This window comes from Xenia sp. Carnegie-2017, unplaced genomic scaffold, assembly GCF_021976095.1.
Source record: "Xenia sp. Carnegie-2017 unplaced genomic scaffold, XeniaSp_v1 HiC_scaffold_23, whole genome shotgun sequence".
Lineage (NCBI taxonomy): Eukaryota > Metazoa > Cnidaria > Anthozoa > Malacalcyonacea > Xeniidae > Xenia > Xenia sp. Carnegie-2017.
In genome coordinates, this window is record NW_025813486.1 from 747,739 (window position 1) to 770,162 (window position 22,424).

General features: G+C 35.1%; 3 protein-coding genes and 2 long non-coding RNA genes across 5 annotated transcripts; 2 read left to right on the forward strand and 3 right to left on the reverse strand.

Moving 5' to 3' along the window:
• Positions 1-2,296: 2,296 nt before the first annotated feature.
• Positions 2,297-4,033, reverse strand: LOC124448592. Its single transcript, XR_006949162.1, has 2 exons — positions 3,914-4,033; positions 2,297-2,811 (listed from the first exon to the last, which is right to left on the reverse strand). It is a non-coding gene; the product is annotated as an uncharacterized LOC124448592 (long non-coding RNA).
• Positions 4,034-9,039: 5,006 nt separating this feature from the next.
• Positions 9,040-10,282, forward strand: LOC124448626. Its single transcript, XM_046999584.1, has one exon. The coding sequence runs from the start codon at positions 9,334-9,336 to the stop codon at positions 10,009-10,011; it is 678 nt and encodes a 225-aa protein (XP_046855540.1). The 5' UTR covers positions 9,040-9,333; the 3' UTR covers positions 10,012-10,282.
• Positions 10,283-12,998: 2,716 nt separating this feature from the next.
• On the forward strand, positions 12,999-16,148 carry LOC124449612. Its single transcript, XR_006949458.1, has 2 exons — positions 12,999-13,113; positions 15,674-16,148. It is a non-coding gene; the product is annotated as an uncharacterized LOC124449612 (long non-coding RNA).
• On the reverse strand, positions 14,339-18,021 carry LOC124449609 (ras-related protein Rap-2a-like). Its single transcript, XM_047000549.1, has 4 exons — positions 17,071-18,021; positions 16,035-16,091; positions 15,607-15,680; positions 14,339-15,040 (listed from the first exon to the last, which is right to left on the reverse strand). Exons 1-4 carry the CDS (start codon positions 17,399-17,401, stop codon positions 14,630-14,632), a joined length of 873 nt encoding a protein of 290 aa, XP_046856505.1. The 5' UTR covers positions 17,402-18,021; the 3' UTR covers positions 14,339-14,629.
• Positions 18,022-18,155: 134 nt separating this feature from the next.
• Positions 18,156-21,393, reverse strand: LOC124449607 (G-protein coupled receptor 157-like). Its single transcript, XM_047000544.1, has 4 exons — positions 21,074-21,393; positions 20,050-20,510; positions 19,385-19,573; positions 18,156-19,010 (listed from the first exon to the last, which is right to left on the reverse strand). Exons 1-4 carry the CDS (start codon positions 21,315-21,317, stop codon positions 18,789-18,791), a joined length of 1,116 nt encoding a protein of 371 aa, XP_046856500.1. The 5' UTR covers positions 21,318-21,393; the 3' UTR covers positions 18,156-18,788.
• Between the last annotated feature and the right edge of the window lie 1,031 nt (positions 21,394-22,424).

The following is a 22,424-nucleotide window of genomic DNA, read 5'->3' on the forward strand; positions in this document are numbered from 1 at the left end:
CTAAGTTTGACGTTGCGTGAAAACTGCCCTATACGGCACATCAAAATCTTATACTTTGGTTGTCCATGCTTCAAATACAACCATCAGTTCAGAAATTCAGTTTTAAACCAAATAATTTGAATAGTTAATACCGCAATGAATGTTTTAGAATCGCAGAAGAGAAAGAGGAAAGATGGCAGCGATGTGAGTGCTATCACAGCAACTCTTAAAATAAGAACGGATAAACAAAACAAAACTATGACGTTTAAAATACGTACTAAACTATTGGATCTAAATACCATATAGTACCAACAATATCTACTGGAAATACAGACGGCAGTTAATGCTTTAATGACGAACATAATTAATTTTTACCATACGATGATACTCCATTATTTTATATTTCTAGACTATAAAGTCTTCGTCAAGATGATGGAAATGGAAAAAAGTAGATTTTCCTTCAACACGAAACATCCATCCTCACCCTCGATATCAATTCTTCGGACTGACTATATGAGAATAATAAATCTATGATTCTCAGATAGTCAGTCCGAAGAATTGAATCTATAATCCTTTTATTTCATATTTTAAAGTCTATTTGTGGTTCCTGCTTTCGATGTTAGCAAAAATTGGGAGATTTGGGATTAAAGGAATGTGTTGTCAGCACGTTAACTGACTAGCACTTCTATGAAAAAAGAAATTGCAATACGCTGGCAGAGTATTGCAAAATCTTTAAATTATGTTTACTCTATTTGAAGTGATTATACCTTATAGGGCTACAAGCTGACGACATATAATATTTAGTTCCTTTATTGTATCTATGATTAGCACTGTTATAACATTGAGGGATGTTATAACAGTGTCTATGAAGACCTCTATGAAGAAGTTGAAACATAGCGAACACAAAGTCTTTCTGATAAAGTTATTTGAAATATTTGACAACAATCTCATGTTAGCATCAAAGTAGCTTTAAGTCTTCTCGGCAAATGTTTGAGGTTTACAGCTGTCTTAATCCTGTTGATCATTGTAAAGTACGAGTTTCGATGGAAATTTCAACAGATCTTCTGCAAACACTGGTTTTACGAAATACATAAACTTCAACAGTTCGCCATGATTGTATTTTACGATTATTCTTAGAGTTTGTTCTCACATGGCAACAGTTGCTGATTAAAACTGCGGTATGTGGTTGTTTGGTTGACTGTCTGTTTGTTTTGGCATACCACTAACTTGGTACTTAGTATTTTTCAGGTGCAGAGGACAAGAAGAAGCAAGAATTCTGGTGGAAGTGAGAGCTGTAAGTGTTTCTATCATTCATCAAATCTAACAATTTTGTTGCATGTTTCTCTTTAAGAACGGCGTGGCATACCAAGGTCAATTAACGTCTCTTACGGTAAGTGCAACCAATTATTTTTACTTGTTTTTAGATTAAGTACTATCATTTAAAGATAGCATTTTTTAGAAAGACAAAATTTTTGATTTCAATTCTTCGATCAGTGTTTGCAGATGATCAATTGCAAATTTTTATTTTGCCAAAACTATAAATATTCATAGCGAAATTGCATCTAAGCAGACTAACATAAGAATAAGTACAAAGATGAGTATTTGCAATATTCTTACTGAATTAGAAAGTTCCCTCGCTTTCTAATTTAGGAAAGAAATTCTCCAAAAAGTCTGTATGTATTCCAAAATAGAATTCTGCCACCTAATTTGGAATACTTTGGGATGAAATTTCACTCGGAGTACACTTGATAAGATTAGCAATTTTTGCGTAATTGAAACAAGATCCGGCATATTTTTTATAAAGTGTGATTAAGTTGAGTTAGGTTTGCGTTGAAATGAGATGCAAGTATTCGAAACATTCATTCAGCTAAGTATCTAAAATACAAATTTTATCACTATTGGTTCAATCTGGGAGGTTGGTAGGTTGCAGAGGATATTGAATTTTACGAAAGTTGTTTGATACAGTGCCTATTTCCGTTCGTTATGGTCAGTTATTTTCCTCACGATTGACGTTTTCATTGAGTGTATTGTATATCAAGAAATATCACCAATAATGTTTGTAGTTTTATATAGAAAAACTTAATGTAAGTATAATCTATGACACAAGCAACAAACTTGTACGCACGTACCTTTTTTTAAGTTTCAGATTGTAATACGCATGCTCCGTTGATAAGGGCGCCGTGTATTTATATACAATCTACGTCATCCTTCTCAATCAAATACGCTATAATGAATACTAAAAGATTCTGTTAAAGAGTAGTATATAATACCGACTGTTACAGTTTTCTATTCATATGAAATCATGAGTACAATTTTGTAGTTTTCTAAAAAATACATTTAGCCTTCTTTACAACTAATTGGATAACTAATTGCTATTGCTTTAGCATGCTACAGCACATTGTATGTTTCCTCTAACTTATAATACGATTAAAGTTCTTTAAATAAATGCTTGTCATTTTCTTTTCTCGCCATCCATACGGTTTCTTCACTTCCCAGCGTTCGTTGAACATGATACGCATGCGCATTTCGTGACGTTAGTTACATAGGTTGGATTTTTGGTCGAGCATTGGTGAGTTATGGCTTTAGTTATCGTTCTACCCACCGATCTGCAGCAATTGCATTTGCGTGAAACGGTTTGGCCCAAATGTACTTCTTCTGAAAGACATGTACCTCTGCATGCTGTGACAACAAATGATACTTGACATCCTCCAAAGTCCACGGTGCGCAGAAGCGGCTGTACACGACAGCTCTGAGTCGTGATCTGAATAGTGAGGGCGAACACCATCACCGAAAGTAAAGAAAATATCACCCCGCTGTAAGATTTCATCATCTCTAAAATTTTCAAATAAATTGTATTGTTAAGGCAAACGGAATACACAATGACGTCTGATCTGATTTTACAACCTTCAAAACCTTTAGTACTTTTCTCAATATTGTTTGTCAAATGTGATCTAACCTCTTGCTTTTGAAAGATGTGGTGCATTGAGTAGTTACATGAACCGTATATTTATACGAAGTCACTTGTGATAATCCTGTTATTTGTAGGATATACTGTCCTTGTACTGATGCGATTACACATAATTAGCAAAAGGACGCGAAAAACCCACTTTTTTGTCCCTCGAGTTTTGACATTCGACTCCAGTCGGTTCCTATGCTTTATTCTAGGGGAAGTATTTTTATGTGTATTTTTTTATGTTCAATGACAGACGCTAGTTATCTTAACCTACACTGACAAGCGTCATTTTAGTTTACATTTAGCATAAACGAACTGTTCTCGTTCTTTGTAGTTCATTCATCACTACCCACACAGACACAAGTCATCATATATCTTAGTTGTTTTAGGTAGTAAAACACTGTTCTCGATCTCTGTTGTTCACTCATCCCTACTTACACTGATAAACGTTATCTTATTTTATGTATATTTTAGTTAGTGTAAAGATTGTTTTCATTGTAAGAGACGTAAAATAGTGTTTCTTACGCTTCAGATGGTTTGAAAAGTGCTAGTCCTACAGTCTTTACGTTTCTTTATAACAATGTGCTCTAGATACTTTTTGCTGAGAAGACTACTCACTAAAACTGAAGTGCGATATCCTTTTCCTTTGACACGAAAGGATGTCATTAATATCTATATTATCTTAGGCTATTTTGATTGACCTTGTGTTGTTCAACAATTCTGAAGACCTCTTTAATGTGATTTCCTTTCTTGAGCGCGAAGTTTATAACATTTACTCAGTTTATCTGATATCTCACAGAATCTTGAACCTATTTTTGGGCTCTTTGTTTGTGATTGGTTTTGTTTATTTCTAAAGTAAGAGGTTACGAAATCCTTCACTCGTGTACTATCGTTGATAAGAGAACTACCTCAATAATCAATAGACATGAAAAATGCGATGAAATATAATCAAATAGCCTCACAGACACAAATATAACTTACTTATTAATTATCTCTACGGGAATCTGTCGTTCTTCAACTTTGATGTTTGTTGAGAAGGTTTTTCGAACGGCGAAAGCTTTATTTATTACCTTATCGGTCGTCAAATCAATCATTAATGATTCCTTTTAACACTAAAGCGTTTGAGGCAACTTAAAAACAATATTTAGTATTCAATATAGCTTACAAACAATCCTATTTGGGCTTTAAAAACATTTGTTCGAAATTTCTGACCAATATATAATTATAACGTTGTTGCTCTATTTTGAATTTAAAATGACCTCCATAATATTTTGTCTAACTTCACCCAATTGAAATTTTCGGAATGATGATGCTTCATTTATATACTTAACTACGATAAAGGCCTTGGCAGAAGAGCGTTTGAATTTTCAGATCAACAAGAGCAATAAGCTGGCTAAGTCCAGTCCATAATCTAAATAATTATTCATGAAGCACCGAAGTCGTAGACACCTATACTGTTTGCTCCATCTATTAGCCCTGACCGCCATTTCTTTTAAAAAATTGCCGCCGTGGGATAAATCCAAAACACAAATAAAGAAATCTTCTTAAAACTGCATTTTTCTCACCAAAACAACTAATATATATCGACCACCCATCTACAAAATATTTTACGAATATTATGAGTGTAGTGTGTTTTTTAGCTCGTAAACAGCCGAAGCACGACCAGGATAAGGCATTGATGGTTGTATTGAGGAGACAAATGTTTGATGTTTGTCTTCTAGTGAACTAGCTATCATATGTAGATTATTTTTTGGCTTGAATTACACTTGAGTTAGTTTCGCGGAGACTACACCAAGGCACAACACTGGTACCAGTGCGTTGACCATGAGGACTGTGGGAACGCATCATTAAATGGCGGAGACGAAGGCAGCAACATTGAAAAACAATTTGACATGAAATTCCGTTTCTCTTTATCAAGTCTTAAAATAAAAGAGTGTAGGTATGAAAAATCAATAGGTTGGGGGTTTGGGACAGGTTTTCAAAGTAAGTCTTGCCAAATTCATTGCCATATAATTTTTTCATGAGCTGTGCGTGATAAATTGCATTTGTCCCAGTTCTTTAAATAAATCAAAAAATTGAGGAGTCATCGAAAGAGAAGAGTTAGCGTGTTTTATATTAAAGTATGCTTAAAACTGCGGAAAGACGGATATTTTGAGTATAATCATAAGAACGTCAACATTATAATCCAATAATCCTCAACAGATTTTGATATTAAACTATTTCCATCAGTTGCCTTTTTAGAAATACGAATATTTGTTTTAAGATAGTTTTAAAGTATATACACTGTGCTATTTAGTCCATGTGGACTAAACAAAAATAACCTTCTACATACATTTCGTGCATAAAGATACGTGACATATTTGATTTTTTTGTTGATGCCAATATAGCGAGAAAATTGCATTCTCAAGCGTTACGAAAACAGTTACTACCGGACGTACATGCTTTTTCTAGAGTTAATTTAGCTCTTTGCCATTATTCTTTTTAGAACATGTTTATGATTCCTTGGCATTTGCTATATGGATCTTTATTTATGATCACGTATTTTTAAACGATTACCTATAACTCTTTGTAGATATAGTGTGTTCTGCCAAAACACGCCTCCTTCCCTTTTAATTGCTTCTTTACACTCCACCCTCCCCCCTCCCCCCATAGGCAAACGACATACTCAGCAAGCCTTGAAAGTTCATGTGGTTTTAATAACTGTTATAGCTGCACAAATCAATATTCACAGCTAAACAGTATGTGAAGTTAAAGCTTGGACTTGAAATCTTATTTCAGCAAATTTTATGTCATTTGCAAAGCGAAGCGTTTGAGCTTGGATTCATCTTTTAAAAGCATTCTGTGTCAAAGAACCCCTTAAGGCATAACACACACCTCCAATTTATAAAGTAAATAGTTTGAACCCGGGAGTATCGTTACATGTTTGTAGATGTAGATCGTCCAGGTTAGTATAGTCCTGAGAAGGACTGTTAGTGTTGTTGTTGAGGTACGGCTAACCTGACGTTTACTCCTTATTTGACTCTGAAGATGACTACCGCTAAGGTTGTCGAAACGTCAGTCAACAACAACAAAAACAGTCCTTCTCAGGACTATACTAACTTGGACGATCTACATCTACACACATGTAACTTCCAATTTATAGTCAACAACAGTTTCCGAACAGCGCACGCGTGCCTCCAGGGACTTAACTGCCGTACGAATATCTAAGTTCTTCGTCATGCATTTTTTACGAATGGTTTGTTTGTACTGCAAAGATGTGCGGAAACTCTCAATTGGATCTATGTGGAGGTATGTTTTTTACACCAAAAGCAAATGAAAATAAAATGCGATTAATGAAGAGGGTTTGCTTTAAAAGGCTTATAACTAATGTCAAGTTTTCTAGGAAGCTAAACAACCCTTTTCTATTTTTTATAACTATCCGTCGGCAGTGATATTTTCATTATCTGTTCTTAAATCCGATTTAAGTAGCTACACATGTAGATAATTTGGTGTTTTCTTCTTGACTCTAAAAAGAAGGACCGCATTGCCCTACATTGAGCATACATCTTGTTTTCAAAAACATTACAAAGTCTTATCGTTTAAATGAAAAGTCTGTTGAACTGCAAACTTCTACAATCTTCAATCGTCCACTTGTCCGTTAACGCCAGCACACTCGTGAATTGCTCTACCCCACCGCGAACAGGCTACGCGCTATTAGGTCAAAAAGTGACCGCAAGAAAATACGTTTGCGACCCCCATTTGAGAAATAGTTTTTGTGGTGTTCTCATTGTCGTTCGGAACACCGCATATGTGAAAAATAAATAAAATTAACAAAAAACTCTCAAAACTCAACATATATATGAATGATTTAAATAGATGCCATAGCTCTTTTTTAGCTTTTAAGTCATTTTTAATTTACAATTAGATAGAAGTTTCGAATTTATATATTTAAATTATCAGACAAAAATTATTTTGCTCAAACGGTGATAGCGAAACAAAGCGATACAACTAAATAGCTCGTTGAATTTGATGAGTAATTATACGCTGCAAGAATTTCATCATAAGCATGTGATATATTTATCGCTAGTATTCAGATAATGCAATTATATATGATTATATGAAAAGCATTCACTACGAGTCACGAACATTGCACGCGCAGAAAAGAATCCTTTGAAAGAGAAACAGATCTAATCATCGATGAATGCGTGTCTTGTGGCATTTTTAACCGGATGTAATTTGTTGTAAAAAATTTAGTTTCGTGCTGCGAGGAAAACATGCTTAAACTAGTTGTAAGTGTCTCTTTTTTAACATTTTGTTTTCGTTGTAGTTTGATCGTGTTGTTTGCGAGCGACTATTGAGCAAACGTGATTTACAAAAACAAACCACGTCAATATGACGAAGCAAGTTTAAGTCTTTATTATTGTCTTGAGAGAGTTAAGTTTTGAAAGAGTCAGTCAGCGCGTTTGAATCAAGAGTTTCCTTTTTCATTTAATAAGATTCCCTTTACTTGGTCCTTATAGATCAAATCCTCGTTCCTGCAAAGTTTAACATTCCAAACACGTAGTGTCACACGCCTACAGATGAAAGACAAGTTTTAAATCACCTCTGCTCACGAATTATATGTTCTAAAATGTCGTTTCATCTGCTAATATTTGCTTTATGATCGTAGTAAGCGTTGATGAAAGAAAAATATTATCTGACACTCTTTGACCAAAAACAGTTTAAAAAGTGTAGGCGATAGCCAAATGATATCTTTGAGTTGTTTTACAAGGAAATAGATGTCTTTTTTATTTATTTTTTTTTTTTGGGGGGGGGGGTGATTCAACGAAAAATGAACATAGTATTGTTTTGGTCTGTAGTGATTTGCAATGGAGGAGACGAACGTGAACAATGTCGAGTTTAGACTAACTAATGATATGTCAGCAGTTAGATAACGTGTGTCAGTGTAGTTGGTGATGAATGAACAACAGAGAACAAGAACAGTCTTTACACTATCTAACATATATAAGAAATAAGATAACGTGTGTCAGTGTAGGTAGTGATAAATGAACAACAGAGAACAAGAACAGTCTTTACACTAACTAAAATATATAAGAAATAAGATAGCGTGCTTCAGTGTAGGTAGTGAAGACTTAACAACAGAGAACAAGAACAGTCTTTACACTATCTAACATATATAAGAAATAAGATAACGTGTGTCAGTGTAGATAGTAATGAATGAACAACAGAGAACAAGAACAGTCTTTACACTGACTAAAATATTTAAGAACTAAGATAACGTGTGTCAGTGTAGGTAGTGAAGACTGAACAACAGAGAACAAGAACAGTCTTTACACTATCTAACATATATAAGAAATAAGATAACGTGTGTCAGTGTAGATAGTAATGAATGAACAACAGAGAACAAGAACAGTCTTTACACTGACTAAAATATTTAAGAAATAAGATAACGTGTCAGTGTAGGTTGTGATGAATGAACAACAGAGAACAAGAACAGTCTTTACACTAACTAAAATATATAAGAAATAAGATAACGTGTCAGTGCAGGTAGTGATGAATAAACAACAGAGAACATGAACAGTCTTTACACTGACTAAAATATTTAAGAAATAAGATAACGTGTGTCAGTGCAGGTAGTGATGAATAAACAACAGAGAACATGAACAGTCTTTACACTTCCAGATTTATAAAAGAATGCAAAATAGCATGTCAGTGCAGGAGATGAACAAATCAAAAACCACAAGAGACCAATGCTGTTTTTCCCGTTGCCTTCTCCGGTTGATAAGAGCATGTGTTTATTTTTTCGGATGCATCACTAAGGAACTTTCGATACATTCTTTTAATTGTTTAACTTATACACACTCTTTTGTATTTAAATATAAATATTGTCCCCATGAAAATACGTCATTTTATGTATTTAGTATGCAGAAATTGCGTGTAGGGTAATAAAGAGTTCATTTCCTAACATTTCATCATAACATGTAGTTAATCGGTGTTATTGGGCGTGTTTTTCAATAGTCTAATTGTAGGTTATTAAAGGCCAACACTTGTGTTTCTTAATTCTTTGTCGTCTTGCATTATAAATGTTTCAGCATTTAAACGCTGACAGAAAGACTTTGGATACGATCGTATTGACATCTGCTTTCTTGGAAATAAATATAGGACATTTATTAGCTGACGTTGCTCATTTATAAATCTGTCGTTGATCAAAACACCTGGAATCAGTTTACAGTCAAGGAGTCTGCTGTATATATATATCGAGTTGCTGTATTGTGTCGTATTTAACAACTTTAAATCACCCTAAGGACTTTAAATTTGTGATCCGTTTGCGTCGATCGCGAGTTGCTCCTAGGACATCTTATTTAATTGGACCGTGACTTTGAAATCTGATCCGAGTGGAAAGCTTCATCTGAGCAAGAAAAATGGTCGCCAACAAGAAGATTTACGAAACGACGCAAGACAGAGATCTAGCTGGCCAAGGAGATTCCCTGTTATCTTTTTTAAATTCTGCTTCGAGTAAAGTGAAGAGAGCTTTAGAAAAACCGAACAGTTTCAAACGAAACATCAATCATCGACGATTTTTACAAAAGCAGTTTAAAGCGCTTAGAAAAAGCCCAGAATCGGGAAAAATGCACGCACGAAGACATCCCGGCCTTAAAATAAACGAGATGCAATCTGTCCATCTTGGGATTCATCAAAATGAAGATCGAGGCTCCACATCCAGGCGAGAAGATAGTTGCTGGAAATATGATGAATATAGTCAAGATCGCTTTGCTATAGAACGCAGCAACAGTGCTGGTGAAAGTGATATGCACGAACTGACTATACGCGAGCAAGAACCTTCACCAGATTGCTTATTCTACCAAAGAAGTGAGGGAGCTAGCTGCTTTTACGAGTCCAGAATCACCAACCGTATACCAGCGTTCAATGCAAGTCTACCCGAGTTACTTATCGAAGAGGATTTTCTTACATGTGAGGAATTGACAGAAGCCATTGAACTTAAAGATTTGTTTATGGCCGAAACAGATTTGACGAAGTATTTAGCGACAAGCAAGGAACCTTTAAATTATTTCTACAATCACAATGTTCACGTGTACTGAGCCTTAATTCAGTTCTTTGTTCGTTTGTAATTGACATAAGTCAAGTGTAATTATATATGCAGTGAAATTTAAATAGAGATTTGGCTGGTCCAAATCGGAATCACGACTGCCGTATATGTTATGTGTCAGAGATCTAAATGTATTAGTGAATCGATTCTTGATAGAAGTGGAAGCATATAGAACGAAAGAACTAGTGAAATCATGTAAATATGAAAATATTTGAAAGGCGAAGTAAACATGTTATTTTGACAATTATAAAATATCTTGAATAGTCACTGTCAAAGCTATATTATATCTGTTGTTCAAAACATTTTTCATGGTTAAAAGAATATATATTGGATTGAACGATTTTTTTCAAAAATGGAAGGATAATAACCTTTAATTGCATTGATAAACTTCCTTTTGTAAATCTTAGCAAAGGTACTTTGTCTGTTTTCGACAAAGATCTTTATTCGAAGGCTATGCCAGAACCTGAAACTAACATGTTGTTCCATTCTGTGATATAAGTTTTCGGACTCGTTCCGTTTTTTTGAAGTGTTTATCTTCCTAAAATCCAGTTCACAAACTTAGCATTTGTTATGCAGCTAGCTTCAAATATCAATACACGATAAACAATTTGATCAGGAAACTAATTTTAATAAACCGCACTTGTTTTTCACTCAAACTCCACCAATCAGATTGTTGGCATTGTGCTTAGTTACTTTTGCTTTGTTTCATGCAGTACACGCTTAGCATTAGTTTAAAATCAAAGTACAGCAACTCGATTGAGAATTATAAACACCGCCACACTAGTTGTATTGGTTCTGAAAACCCCATGACTAAAACCACCAATCAAATTGAAGTATTTCGAAGTGTAATTATAGCCATGAATAACTAATATATGATTTTCTTAATGTACGCTAGATCCGCTCACATACTCACGCATATACTCAACAATGAGAGCCTAGACAAAACTTAAAGATGTGCAGTGTATTATTGAATATTTTTAACTTCAGATTAATGTAAACAGCTCTTCGCTTACAGATTGAGATGTCTCGATAATTCGTAATGGTCTTGTTTTATGTTCTTTATGTTAAAAACCACAAGTTTTCTTAAAGAGCATCAATATCCACTTCATATTAATGATAAACTTTTTATGCAACTTTCATGGCATTTTAAGCACCATTTTATTACCCTTAATGATAAAATAGATTTCTGTTGGTGTATGTTTTATTAACTTGACCTCCACCCAAGCGTTTTATGATAGTATCTTTGTGATTACAGAGTCAAAATTTACTGTATATTCACGCAGGGATCTTGTGCTATGATATTGTATTACATATGTCAATGTTTTTCAGCCTAGGATCTATGTTATTTCATTGTTTTGTTCTTGTCAGCTTTATTATGAAATTGATTTTTTGCGTCTGTACTAAATCTCGACCGATAAAAGGTTCACAAAAAGTTTTTTGTCCAGTGCCAACCGACCCCCCAGTGAGGATAATTAAAACGGTTGTGCTGTGTCGTTTCACATGGACTCGATAAATATAGGCATGAGAAGATGTCTGCACAGACGTTAGTTTAATTTCTTCGCAAAAAAAACATTTGTTGTAAAACGTACGTCAGTATTCACCGTAGCTAAGTTACAAACGCTACATGCTAAAGTTTGAGTTTCAAGGTCATCGGAATAGAAGGCCTGGGAGGGGGTGACGTTAATTATTTGCATTTGTGTAAATAAACGACTCAAAAGAAGAAAAAGTTAGCTAACGAAAGGCAGTTGGGATATATCAGTTCATGAAAGTGAGAAACCTCCAATCGTCATATAATTCGACATTGAAAAAAGTTCCTTCAAAGTACCTATGCTTTCAATCCTGCCCCTTCCCTTCCCCCCTCCTTCCCCTTTCCCTTCATCAATATTGGCTTACTTCTGATGGTCTTGTGTAAAGAGAAATTGCTTGCTTGCTAGAAACTTGTTGTAATTCCAACACTTTCGCTGCGCTCCTGAAAACTTTTTGTAGACAACTATTATTTCAGTGGCAAACATTTCATCTTCAATCGAGTGGCGCTGTTTTAAAAAGCTTCCTCAAAATTACTTCTATGTTGTACAGCAAGGCATTGTAAGCCGTCAGGCCGCTGCACAAAGCATGGTTAGCGTCATTCCTTGGATAGTAATGTTTTCAAACTCATGAAAGAAGTTGTTTATATTTTCTTTACTGCAATGAAACTTTGTAATTCTAAAACCAATATTTTATTTCATTCATTGTTCCGTTGAAATTGTAGATTTTTCCTTTTCCATAGATTTTTGAAGTGATCGACTATAATTCTATTCAGTAAATAGCGCTATTTAGCCTTCGTGTAACAGGCTCGAGATTAAGAGACTTTGCACTACTTAATTTAGTTGTTAGATGCCCTGTGGATATCTAATACTGTCGCTTTGCGTTTTGAGTCATTCGGAGTAAACAAGTTAAAAAAAAACACGACATTAAGATGAACTAAGGAATATTCTTAAACTTTCTATTTACTGACGATTTTGACATTCTAGATGATACCTCAAAATAACGTTTTCTCTGTCTTATCATTTAAACATCCGTCGCGTATACAAGAAAAATTATGTTTGCAACTGATGAACAAGGCGGAAATCTTGATCATAAGAAAAATATAAGTGCCTTATGCAGCCAAGAGATGTTTGTATTTATTAGCTCGAAATTAGGCGAGGCAAATAACACTTAGGCATGCTTAACAGGTAAAGTTATTTAATCCTTAATTGTATTAAATATACATTTGATCTCAAATGGCTGCTTTTCTGCTTCATGATTAGACTGTCTTAACTCACTACTGATAAACATGCAAACTTATGACTGGACCATTATATTCCATCGATTCATATCTGTGCAATTCATATTGGGGCTTAAGTGTTGTAGCGGAAAGGGGGTGGAACAATCTATTAAATGTCGTATAAATATTCAAAATCTTCACTGTATTTCATAAGGCGACGTCATTCTACTGTATATAGTCAATTGAGTTATCTGCTTATTGATTTCTGTTCCTATCGAACCCCAGTAGCGATGCCAAGTGGGGGAACAGCCGTCTGCTCTTATGCTAAGGAAATGCGCAACGTCATTCAAGGTTGGTAATTTAAACTTTCTTTTCTTCTTCGTCGGAGTAATTAGTCTGCATGAGCTCTTGAATCTTGACCACAAACTTCGTTTGATGCTTCTTGAAACACTTTCGAAGCGCAATCATTGATATTGAGTTAAGAGGAATACTTGATATGCTTATAGAACAGGAGACGGCTTTTTTTTGTGTCAAGTTTGTGAAGTTGCGAAATATGAAGTTATTATTAGGATTTTAATTTCAGTTATATGCATAAAGATATTTCGTGCCGAACATTAACTTAAAAGAAAGTTTTAAAGTAACTTTTCGTTGATTTGAGAATTCAGTTGCGAGCTTTTGATGAAGGCCTGCGAACTCCAAAACATTTTGTAATATAGTCATAGTAAAGTTGAACTGCAAAGTTAGGGCAAGGCATACAGATTTTCTGTTTATAACGATTGACTTTAAACAATGTATTGTACGTAAAACGATTGTCAAACTATCTCGGCTGCCCACGTATACTTCAGTATTTCGAATACTTAGAAAGAAAAGGGAAAATTTCATTCCATTGATGTGCCAGAAATATCGCACTATTATTTAAAACCTTTTTTTTCTTACGTGCAATCACAGTTCATATCGTTCATATGAACCCCTGTATCTGCGTCCAGGTGACAAACAATTCCTGCATATTGTGTAATGCTCAATATCGGCGATAGATTTTATTTGTAATACAGCAAGAAATGTATTTGTTTTAGTTTATATATCTTAATATGGACACTGTTCTTTGTTCAAGTAAATGAATATTGTTTTTTGTTGTGGTAAAACCAGCTCGCGGACTAAGTTTCATTGATTAATGTTTACCGTTGTATATTATGATAGAAATTTAACGGTATGTATTGTATTGATGACAGGCCCCGAAAATTTGATTGGTTTTACAGCCAATCAACATCAAACTATTTGCATAATGGTAAGTCTATGCCAGAAATGTATCCACAATGTTTTGTGTGTGGGGAGTGGGGGCGAGTCTAAGCACGAATGAGATTTCGGTGGCAACTTGTTGCCGTGATTTGTTTGTTATGATTGGGAATTTGGACGTGTCTGTGCTTACATGTCTGTGCTTAATTGTGATAGAACAAAGATCATAAGCTTGGTATTTCAGTATTTTGTTAGGAAAATGGCTCTCATCCAGCGCCCTCTTTAGCAAGAAAAAACCGATTCGAGGTTCTGTGATTTGAGACTGACTTTTGCGCAGGACTCATTAGACAGGAAAGTTTATCATTTTAGTTTGATCGTTATTTCGTTATCTATCGACTTTCTTGACATATTTCACAAAATTTGTGGGTCTCACACCCACACAATTATTCCCAACACACCCCCATAAGCATTCCCAACACACCCCCATACACCCATACAGTCCCATGATCATGAAACTACTTAAATGATTTGATGTAAAATTTTGCTGATGTGCTTCAATGTGTGTGATGTCCATATTTAAAATCAATGAATATCTTTTCTAATCCTACCGCGGACAGAGTTTGCGCTTGAGTATCTATTTCTTTTTTGTTTGGAAAAAATTTTTCACAGTGTTAACAAATCCTCCAGCATTATTTACAATTGTCGTTTGTCTTTCTTGCTTGATTTGTTGGATTTGTAAAAACATGTTTAAAAAAATCTTCTGTACATTTCTGTCGTAAGCTGCCGAAGATTCGATGAACAAACATCCTAGTTTTTTTGCTGTCTCTCGACCTTCATATCGGCCCACTTCGCGAGCTCTTCGGAGCTCACGTTTGTTGCCGACCAGAATCGTCGGTAGCTTGTAATCGAAAGGAGTTCCGAGTCTTTGATACTCTTTCGTCGTGTTCAGGTAATCTTTAGCGACTTCGAAGCTATTTCGATCTGTTATCGAGTAAACAACTACAATTCCCTCGGCTTTTCTTACGTAACTGTTGCAGTTTTCAATCTAGAAGGCATTTGTAACTTAATGATGAATATTGTACATAAAGTCAATGTGCGTGATACCTATGTCCTTGAAGGGACAATGCTGGGACCGAGGAAGCTCGATAATTAGTATGGGGGGGAGCTCGTTTCCTTATTTTCAGGGGGGAGCTCATTTTCGTATTTTCATTTACATTCATCAATTGCAATCCGCAACAAAATTAATTTCAATAGAAACTACTAAAGTAGAACATGTTTACAGATGTAGATGCGGTTAGTGGAGTCCTGATAAGGACAGTTGATGTTGATGTCGACTGGCGTTTCGACAACCTTTCGACAAGCGGTTCTACATCTAAGGTGACAAAGATGACTACCACCGCTAAGGTTGTTCGACATCAGCATCAACAGTCGTTCTCCAGTGTTTACCAACCAGAACCATCTACATCTACAAACATATAACGATACTCCTAACCATTAAAATAGCACATGCAATGTGAATAATACCATCTCGCCCCCGCCTCCCCCCAGTTATCCTCTTCCGCGGTTTCTGTGATTGTGTACACTCGTTTACAAATTTGGAATAATACTTACCGATCCAGCGGTGTCCATGATTCGCAATAGTCCTTTCACATTTCCGATTTCTTGTTGTTTTTCATAGATCCTTTCTGTGAAAATTTGTAAAGATCTATATGAGCAGATCTACTGATGAGAAACCTTCAAAAATACTATACTGTCGGCGTTGAAAGGCAAGAAATGAAGCAACGATAACAATTTTACAGGTTGTAAAACTTCGATATTTTAAACCTTGAAATTAAAGGATATCGGATTAAAAACATCAGATTAAGAAACCTTTGGATCATGTTAATTATAACCATAAGATTTTAATTTCTCATTATTAAACCTCCAGATAAAAACGCCATCAGATTATCAATCTTTGGACCATGCTGTAAACTTTCGATAATAAAACCTTCAGATTAACAAAAATCTTCAGTTTATTTCAAGAAGAAACTGTATCATACCTAATGTTGGATCGTACTCGTGGACGAACCTTCCTGTTACATAACGAACAACCAAAGCTTGGAAAAATTAAAAAATTCTTTGTTAATGTTGAAATCAAAACATAAAAACATAAATTTGCTCTAAAGTAAATGGTTTGAGCCAGGGAGTATCGTTACATGTTTGTAGATGTAGACCGTCCAGGTTAGTATAGTCCTGAGAAGGACTGTTTTTGTTGTTGTTGACTGACGTTTCGACAACCTTAGCGGTAGTCATCTTCAGAGTCAAATAAGGAGTAAACGTCAGGTACGGCTAACAAATACGGCTAACCTGACGTTTATTCCTTATTTGACTCTGAAGATGATTACCGCTAAGGTTGTGAAAACGTCAGTCAACAACAACAAAAGCAGTTCTTCTCAGGACTATCAACATCTACAAACATATAAATTTGCTCTGTTTGAATTTCTTTCAACGTTTTGTTTAACACAATGATTTTCCATCTTTAAGCTTTTTAATCTCTTAAATAGTGCGTCTTATCAAAGATAAAGTCTTTAACCGTGAGAAAATAGTTATTAGTTAATGCAGTCAGTCTTTTGCCTAGATGTCAACTTTAAAAGCATGCGTCTAGGATAATCCTCATAGATTATCAATTTATCATGTTTTTTCCTTAATGGTTGTTTGGTTTAAATATGACATGTATACAGTATAGCTCTTCAATAACCCTTAACATTTCTTCGTAAATATCGAAAGAAAATCATCTGTTATTCTTTACGAGAAGAAACCTAGACTTTACTTTCTTTCTAAATTGCTCATCCAAAAGAAATGACAAAAATCAGCTTTTGCTTCAAAACTCAAGCTACAATGTGTTCAACATTCTAATTTTCTCTTCTCTAAACAATAGTTCAATTAAGATTCAGAATAATTCTTTGCTTTCGCTGCCCCAAACTTTTTACTTGAAACTTTTGTGAAAGAAACCTTAGTATAGCTACTCCTAAATATGCATTATATAATACGACTTTTATGCAATGAAAACCGTAGTCAGATTTTATATTCTTATACCTGTTTTTCCTACACTCGGCGCTCCTAAAATGACAGTAAAATGATCTTCAATCGGCTGCTGTGTTCTCGCTCGGTTGCCACGAAATGCACCAATTTGAAACGAGTGTTTCCTACGTCTTTCAGGATCGACTGTCAGTGTCATATTGTTGACCGAACATCGTCTTTGCCCATATTTATTAATATTGTTTTTATTTTTCCTCATTTGCGGCTGCATGAAGAAGTCGTCTTCTGCTTTATCACTTGAATAAAAACTACGAAGAAAATTGTTTTGATTGAGCGAAGAAGCGTTAACAGTCGGATGGGCAATTGCCTTTTTTCGTTGTCGATTCATGAGGTAAAGTTACAGTTGATTTGTGCAGTGTTTTTGCAACTCGAGTCTACATCAGATTTTCTCGTGTCCGCGTTGTTTGTCTTGGGCTAAATAGCTTTGCTTTCTTTCTTCAAAACTCGTCAAAATTGTCATCAAAGGATTGCACAAGTAATTAAGATAGAGGTTAATTTATGCATCTATTGTTTATGTCTTTAAAGTAATCTGTTTGCCGAGCAGTAAAAGAATACAAAGCTATCAATCGTCTTATTTTAATGGGATGCCTAAATGAATATACACGTAACACCGCAAAGATTTATTTCAATAAATGGGAAAAGTCTGTTGCAATCCAGGTGCTGACTGTTGTGCATTTAAATACGAATGTGGAGGTTTCGTTGTTGTGATGTATTGTTCTGTGTACCGATTGTCGCGCGCTATTTAATCAAAATATAATATCGATATTTCTCATTTCACTGCATGGAGAAAATACTGAACTTGAATACAAATTTTACATCAATGTTGTAATTGTTGCCAGTGGCAAAGTCAGCCCAATTTTTTACTCTTATAATGCAAATGTTTCGTCAAAATTATTGTTCATTTCTTTAGAAAATTAATCCTATTCAATGTGTTCCCAGTGAATAAACACAAAAATATTTGTATTATAGAAATAAAAAACGGGCTGGCTTTGCTACATGGTGGCGACGTACATAATATACGGTTGTAGCTAACAGTTTGATAAATTTTCCTACCATATTCTAACCAGAAGAATTTGATAAAATTTTCGGATAATTGCAATCTTTATTCGTGAAATAAAAGTATGAAGAGTTTTTTTTCCAAATTAAAATGGTAGTGCTTAGAGCTTAGCTAAAAATGTGTATGTGTTTTAGTCGAATGAAGACTCGTTATAAGCATTTATTATTTTTGAAGTAAATGGACGTTAAAGGTGCATCATCATTACTACGTCATACTTGGTAGGTATGAGAACAGGTGATATAGTCTGACATTTTCAACAATGGTTTTGCAATATTCAACAACAAACAATCGTTTATTATCCGCAAAGTTCAACAATCGCTTGCGAATGTTGACCAGCTGCAATGACTTTGTTTTACTTTCATAAAATAGTAGCGGACCCAAAGTAAAGCAAAATATATCAAAACTGCTAATTCTTCATTCAAAATACCTTTATGCCATTGGCTATGAAATTAAAATGAATAAAATCTAACCAGTTAATGAGTCGATGTAATATATTTTCCCTATAATGCTCGATTAGACTGCTTTCGAAATCCATGTAAATTGTGAAAAACAGTTTAAAACTACGTTAGAAGAAGAATTCGATAAAATGCTGGCGCTAAATGACTTGTGCTTGAAGTTTGAGGGTAGCTTCGACAAATCCATGCTGTATTCGTTCACTTCATACTATTGAGTTGCTTTTTTGCTCTTCATTTCTTTTTTCTTCGGTGTTTAGATTATAAAGAATGGGAGTTCTCTCGTTGGTTGATTCCCAGCTATCCGTGTAACACAAAAAGTCAGGCAGGATATCGGACAGTACAAACTTCCAATATTCATACACGCGTTTGTTGGATAAACAGAAGAATAAACTGTTTGCAAAACCTTGACTGCTATCCCCGAGTCCCTAATGATTTTAAAATACAGATAAAAGATGCAATACAAAATAAACAACACATACGTAACACAACGCAGGAACGTAGAAATGTTTTTTTAAGGTAGGAAAGGCAAAATCATGAAAAATTTTGAAAATTCAGATCATTCTTTATTCGGCAACATTATTGCTGTATTATAAATTTTGTATAGAAGCACGGTTCTTACAGAGCAAAGACTTTTTTCATGTTGGCAACTAAATTGAAACTACGAAAGATAAAAAATAAAATTCACACACATTTCGACCATTTATCCAAAAATTTTCAAGAAATTCCCGCCCCTTAAGTCGAACATTAACCCCGTCCCCCCCTTACACTAACCACGTCCCAATAACAATGTTTGACATACCTGCATTGCATACAGTGCCCTGTTGTGTAGAATATCTTCACGGATTGGTAATTTACTAGTGTACGCAAAGTACCTCACTGTACCCCATATTCTGAGGAGGATAAACGCGACTGGAATGAACATCATGCGTTTCTCGAGTTTCCTTGCCTCGACTAGCGTTTCGTCACTCACAGAACATGCTGTTCTAATCTAAAGTTTTTCAAAGGACAATTTATAAGCATTTTTTGTGTTTTTCTGTGGGGGGTGGGGTGGGGTGGGGATGAAAGGAAGAGTTAAGGATACCATGTATAGCCCAGCTAAGACATACAGTCTTTATTAGCCTCGATAACTTTTTTGGAGGGGAATAATAAATCATGCATTTCAAAAGAACTTAATGCAGCAGAACATTGATGAATATATGAATATTGCCTTCCCCCAATTATAGAGCTAGCTAACACGTTGCTTTTAGCCATCGTTGCAGACATTTGGCAATATAAGTTCTACAACGGACGCTACTTAAGTAAAGTTAGCCTAAATATGATTAACGTGAATCTTACATTACGTCTAAGCTGAATCAAATATGATTAAAGTGAATCTTACATTACGTCTAAGCTGAATCAAATATGATTAAAGTGAATCTTACATTACGTCTAAGCTGAATCAAATATGATTAAAGCGAATCTTACATTACGTCTAAGCTGAATCAGTATTGCACAGCAAAGAAATGTGATAAGGCAATACGACGCCAGTTCCCAGACTTTTGACGTCATCATCGTCCAAGCAATTGTCTTTGACTTATCGTGAAAGTCTCTTATCCAGCACCATCCACCTGTGGTCAACTTTACGTTAGATTCGCTTTTGCTGAAGATCGGCGAAGGACCAAGAGCATCACTGCCCAAGGCGATGCTCGCAAGGACAAGTGGGATACTCCAACTAATTAAATGAAATATCAGCATTTTGTATCGTCGTGCAGTGATATTGTTTTTATCCATAATGATGAGGTACAAGTGTAGTGCCAAACACGATGTCCATAAGAACGATGATGTGCTGGCGAAAATAATGACAAAAGCACTGGCCTTGCAGCCTGGTGGTGCTTCTTGTGGGAACCATACACTAGTCACGTTTGAAGAAGCTGCTAAAAAATCAGCTAAAGAAAGATTATAATGATTGTTAATGTGCTGTTTGGACAACAGAGAACAAGAATGGTCCTTAGATTATCCAAAATCTTTCGTTCTCTGTTGTTTGTTCATTATTACCTACACTGACACACGTTATCTTATTTCTTATATATTTTATTTAGTGTAAAGACTGTTTTTGTTCTCTGCTGTACATTTATCACAACCTACATTGACACACATTATCTTATTTCAATATTTTAGTTAGTTTAAAGACTGTTTTTGTTCTCTGTTGTTCATTAATCACTACCTACACTGACACACGTTATCTTATTTCTTATATATTTTACATAGTGTAAAGACTGTTCTTGTTCTCTGTTGTTCATTCATCACTACCTACATTAACACAAGTTATCTTATTACTTATATATTTTAGTCAGTGTAAAGACTGTTCTTGTTCTCTGTTGTTCATTCATCACTACCTACACTGACACACGTTGTCTTATTTCTGACATATTTTATACAGTACAAAGACTGTTATTGTTCCCTGTCGTTCAATCATCAAAACTTGAATATATGCTGAAGCAATAGCTACCAAAAGATATGTATAGCAGTATAGTCTGGGCAGTTGTGCCACCAGCTCGATATTCAACCAGTTTAAAGTATGACACAGTGATAAAAATGACTCCCATCATAGACAAACAGCCGCCAACAGTTGTTGTGATTACATTAGCGCCGTCATGAACTGTTTGATTCGGATGCGAGGCCGTAACAGTGAAATTAGTAAACGCGCTCCATGTCGCCGTGTAAGGCAGAGCCCATTCTTCTGTTGCAAGCATTCTAAATTCCTTTTGTCGAAGTTTGCAGTGTCATCTCTCCTTTCGTTTTCATGTGATTTTGTATTTACCTTCCCGAATCAAGATATTGACCTTTGACCTTTGAAACATGATACATGTATTACAGATAAACAACTGTGAAAGGAAGTCATTTAAATTGGTAAATTTTTTTTCACATGTGACAATAAAATGTTCTTTGTGTGTGTAGCAAACTAAAGCCAAAGAATGCCAATGCTAATGCTTTCTTTTTGAATCTCAATGAAGTGGAAGCTTTGTAACCTATGGCAACTTGGATTATGGTGTCACCTATCGGAACGACATCTGTAAATTTTCCTTCTTGCTTAAACGTAAATGAAACATTGAATTCAAAGTTTTTGCAAATGTTTAAATTTTTCAAATTATTGAGCAGACCTTTCATTTCGCTCTGATATGATGCGGTCAAAAAGTCGAAAGAAGAAAAACCGACTCAAAATAACTGATACCAAGCAGCTCGTATCATCACTTAGTGAACAGATATCACCCTCAAATTTATTAAAAAGCTTCCGAAATCCCCGCGAAGAAGCATGTTTTTATCGTTTTTGTAATAGGATATGTTGCTGTTGTTTGCTTTGTTTTTCTTTTGACATCCTGAAAAAAAATATTCAAACGGATCACACCCAGTTCCTGTGACAACTTGTTTGGAACTTTCGGATCCGAATGACGTCGTAAACACAAATATTTGATCCCCTTTAAATGCTGTAAGATGTGCAACTCTGTCTTGAGTATTACTCGTTGCGGTTAGCTAGTTCAGCATTTCCATTGGTCAAAAATGCAATTGATTGACAGTCGCTAGTTATATGATGACTGCGTAACAGGATATGCGTCACATAAAAATATTTCTGATAGATTGCGCTGATGTTAGGGTCAGCGGTAACTCCCTGTGAGACTCGCGCGACTCGCGATTAGTGATTTGCATGAAATGCGACTAAAATCAAACGGATGCTTCCACTTTTCAGAAAACGAGTGATACGAATCCATGAATCAGACTACAAGAAAAGAATAAACAGCATAATTATCCAAATAAAATCTCTCACAAATAAATAACCAAGAAAATACTTTAGAATTGCAATA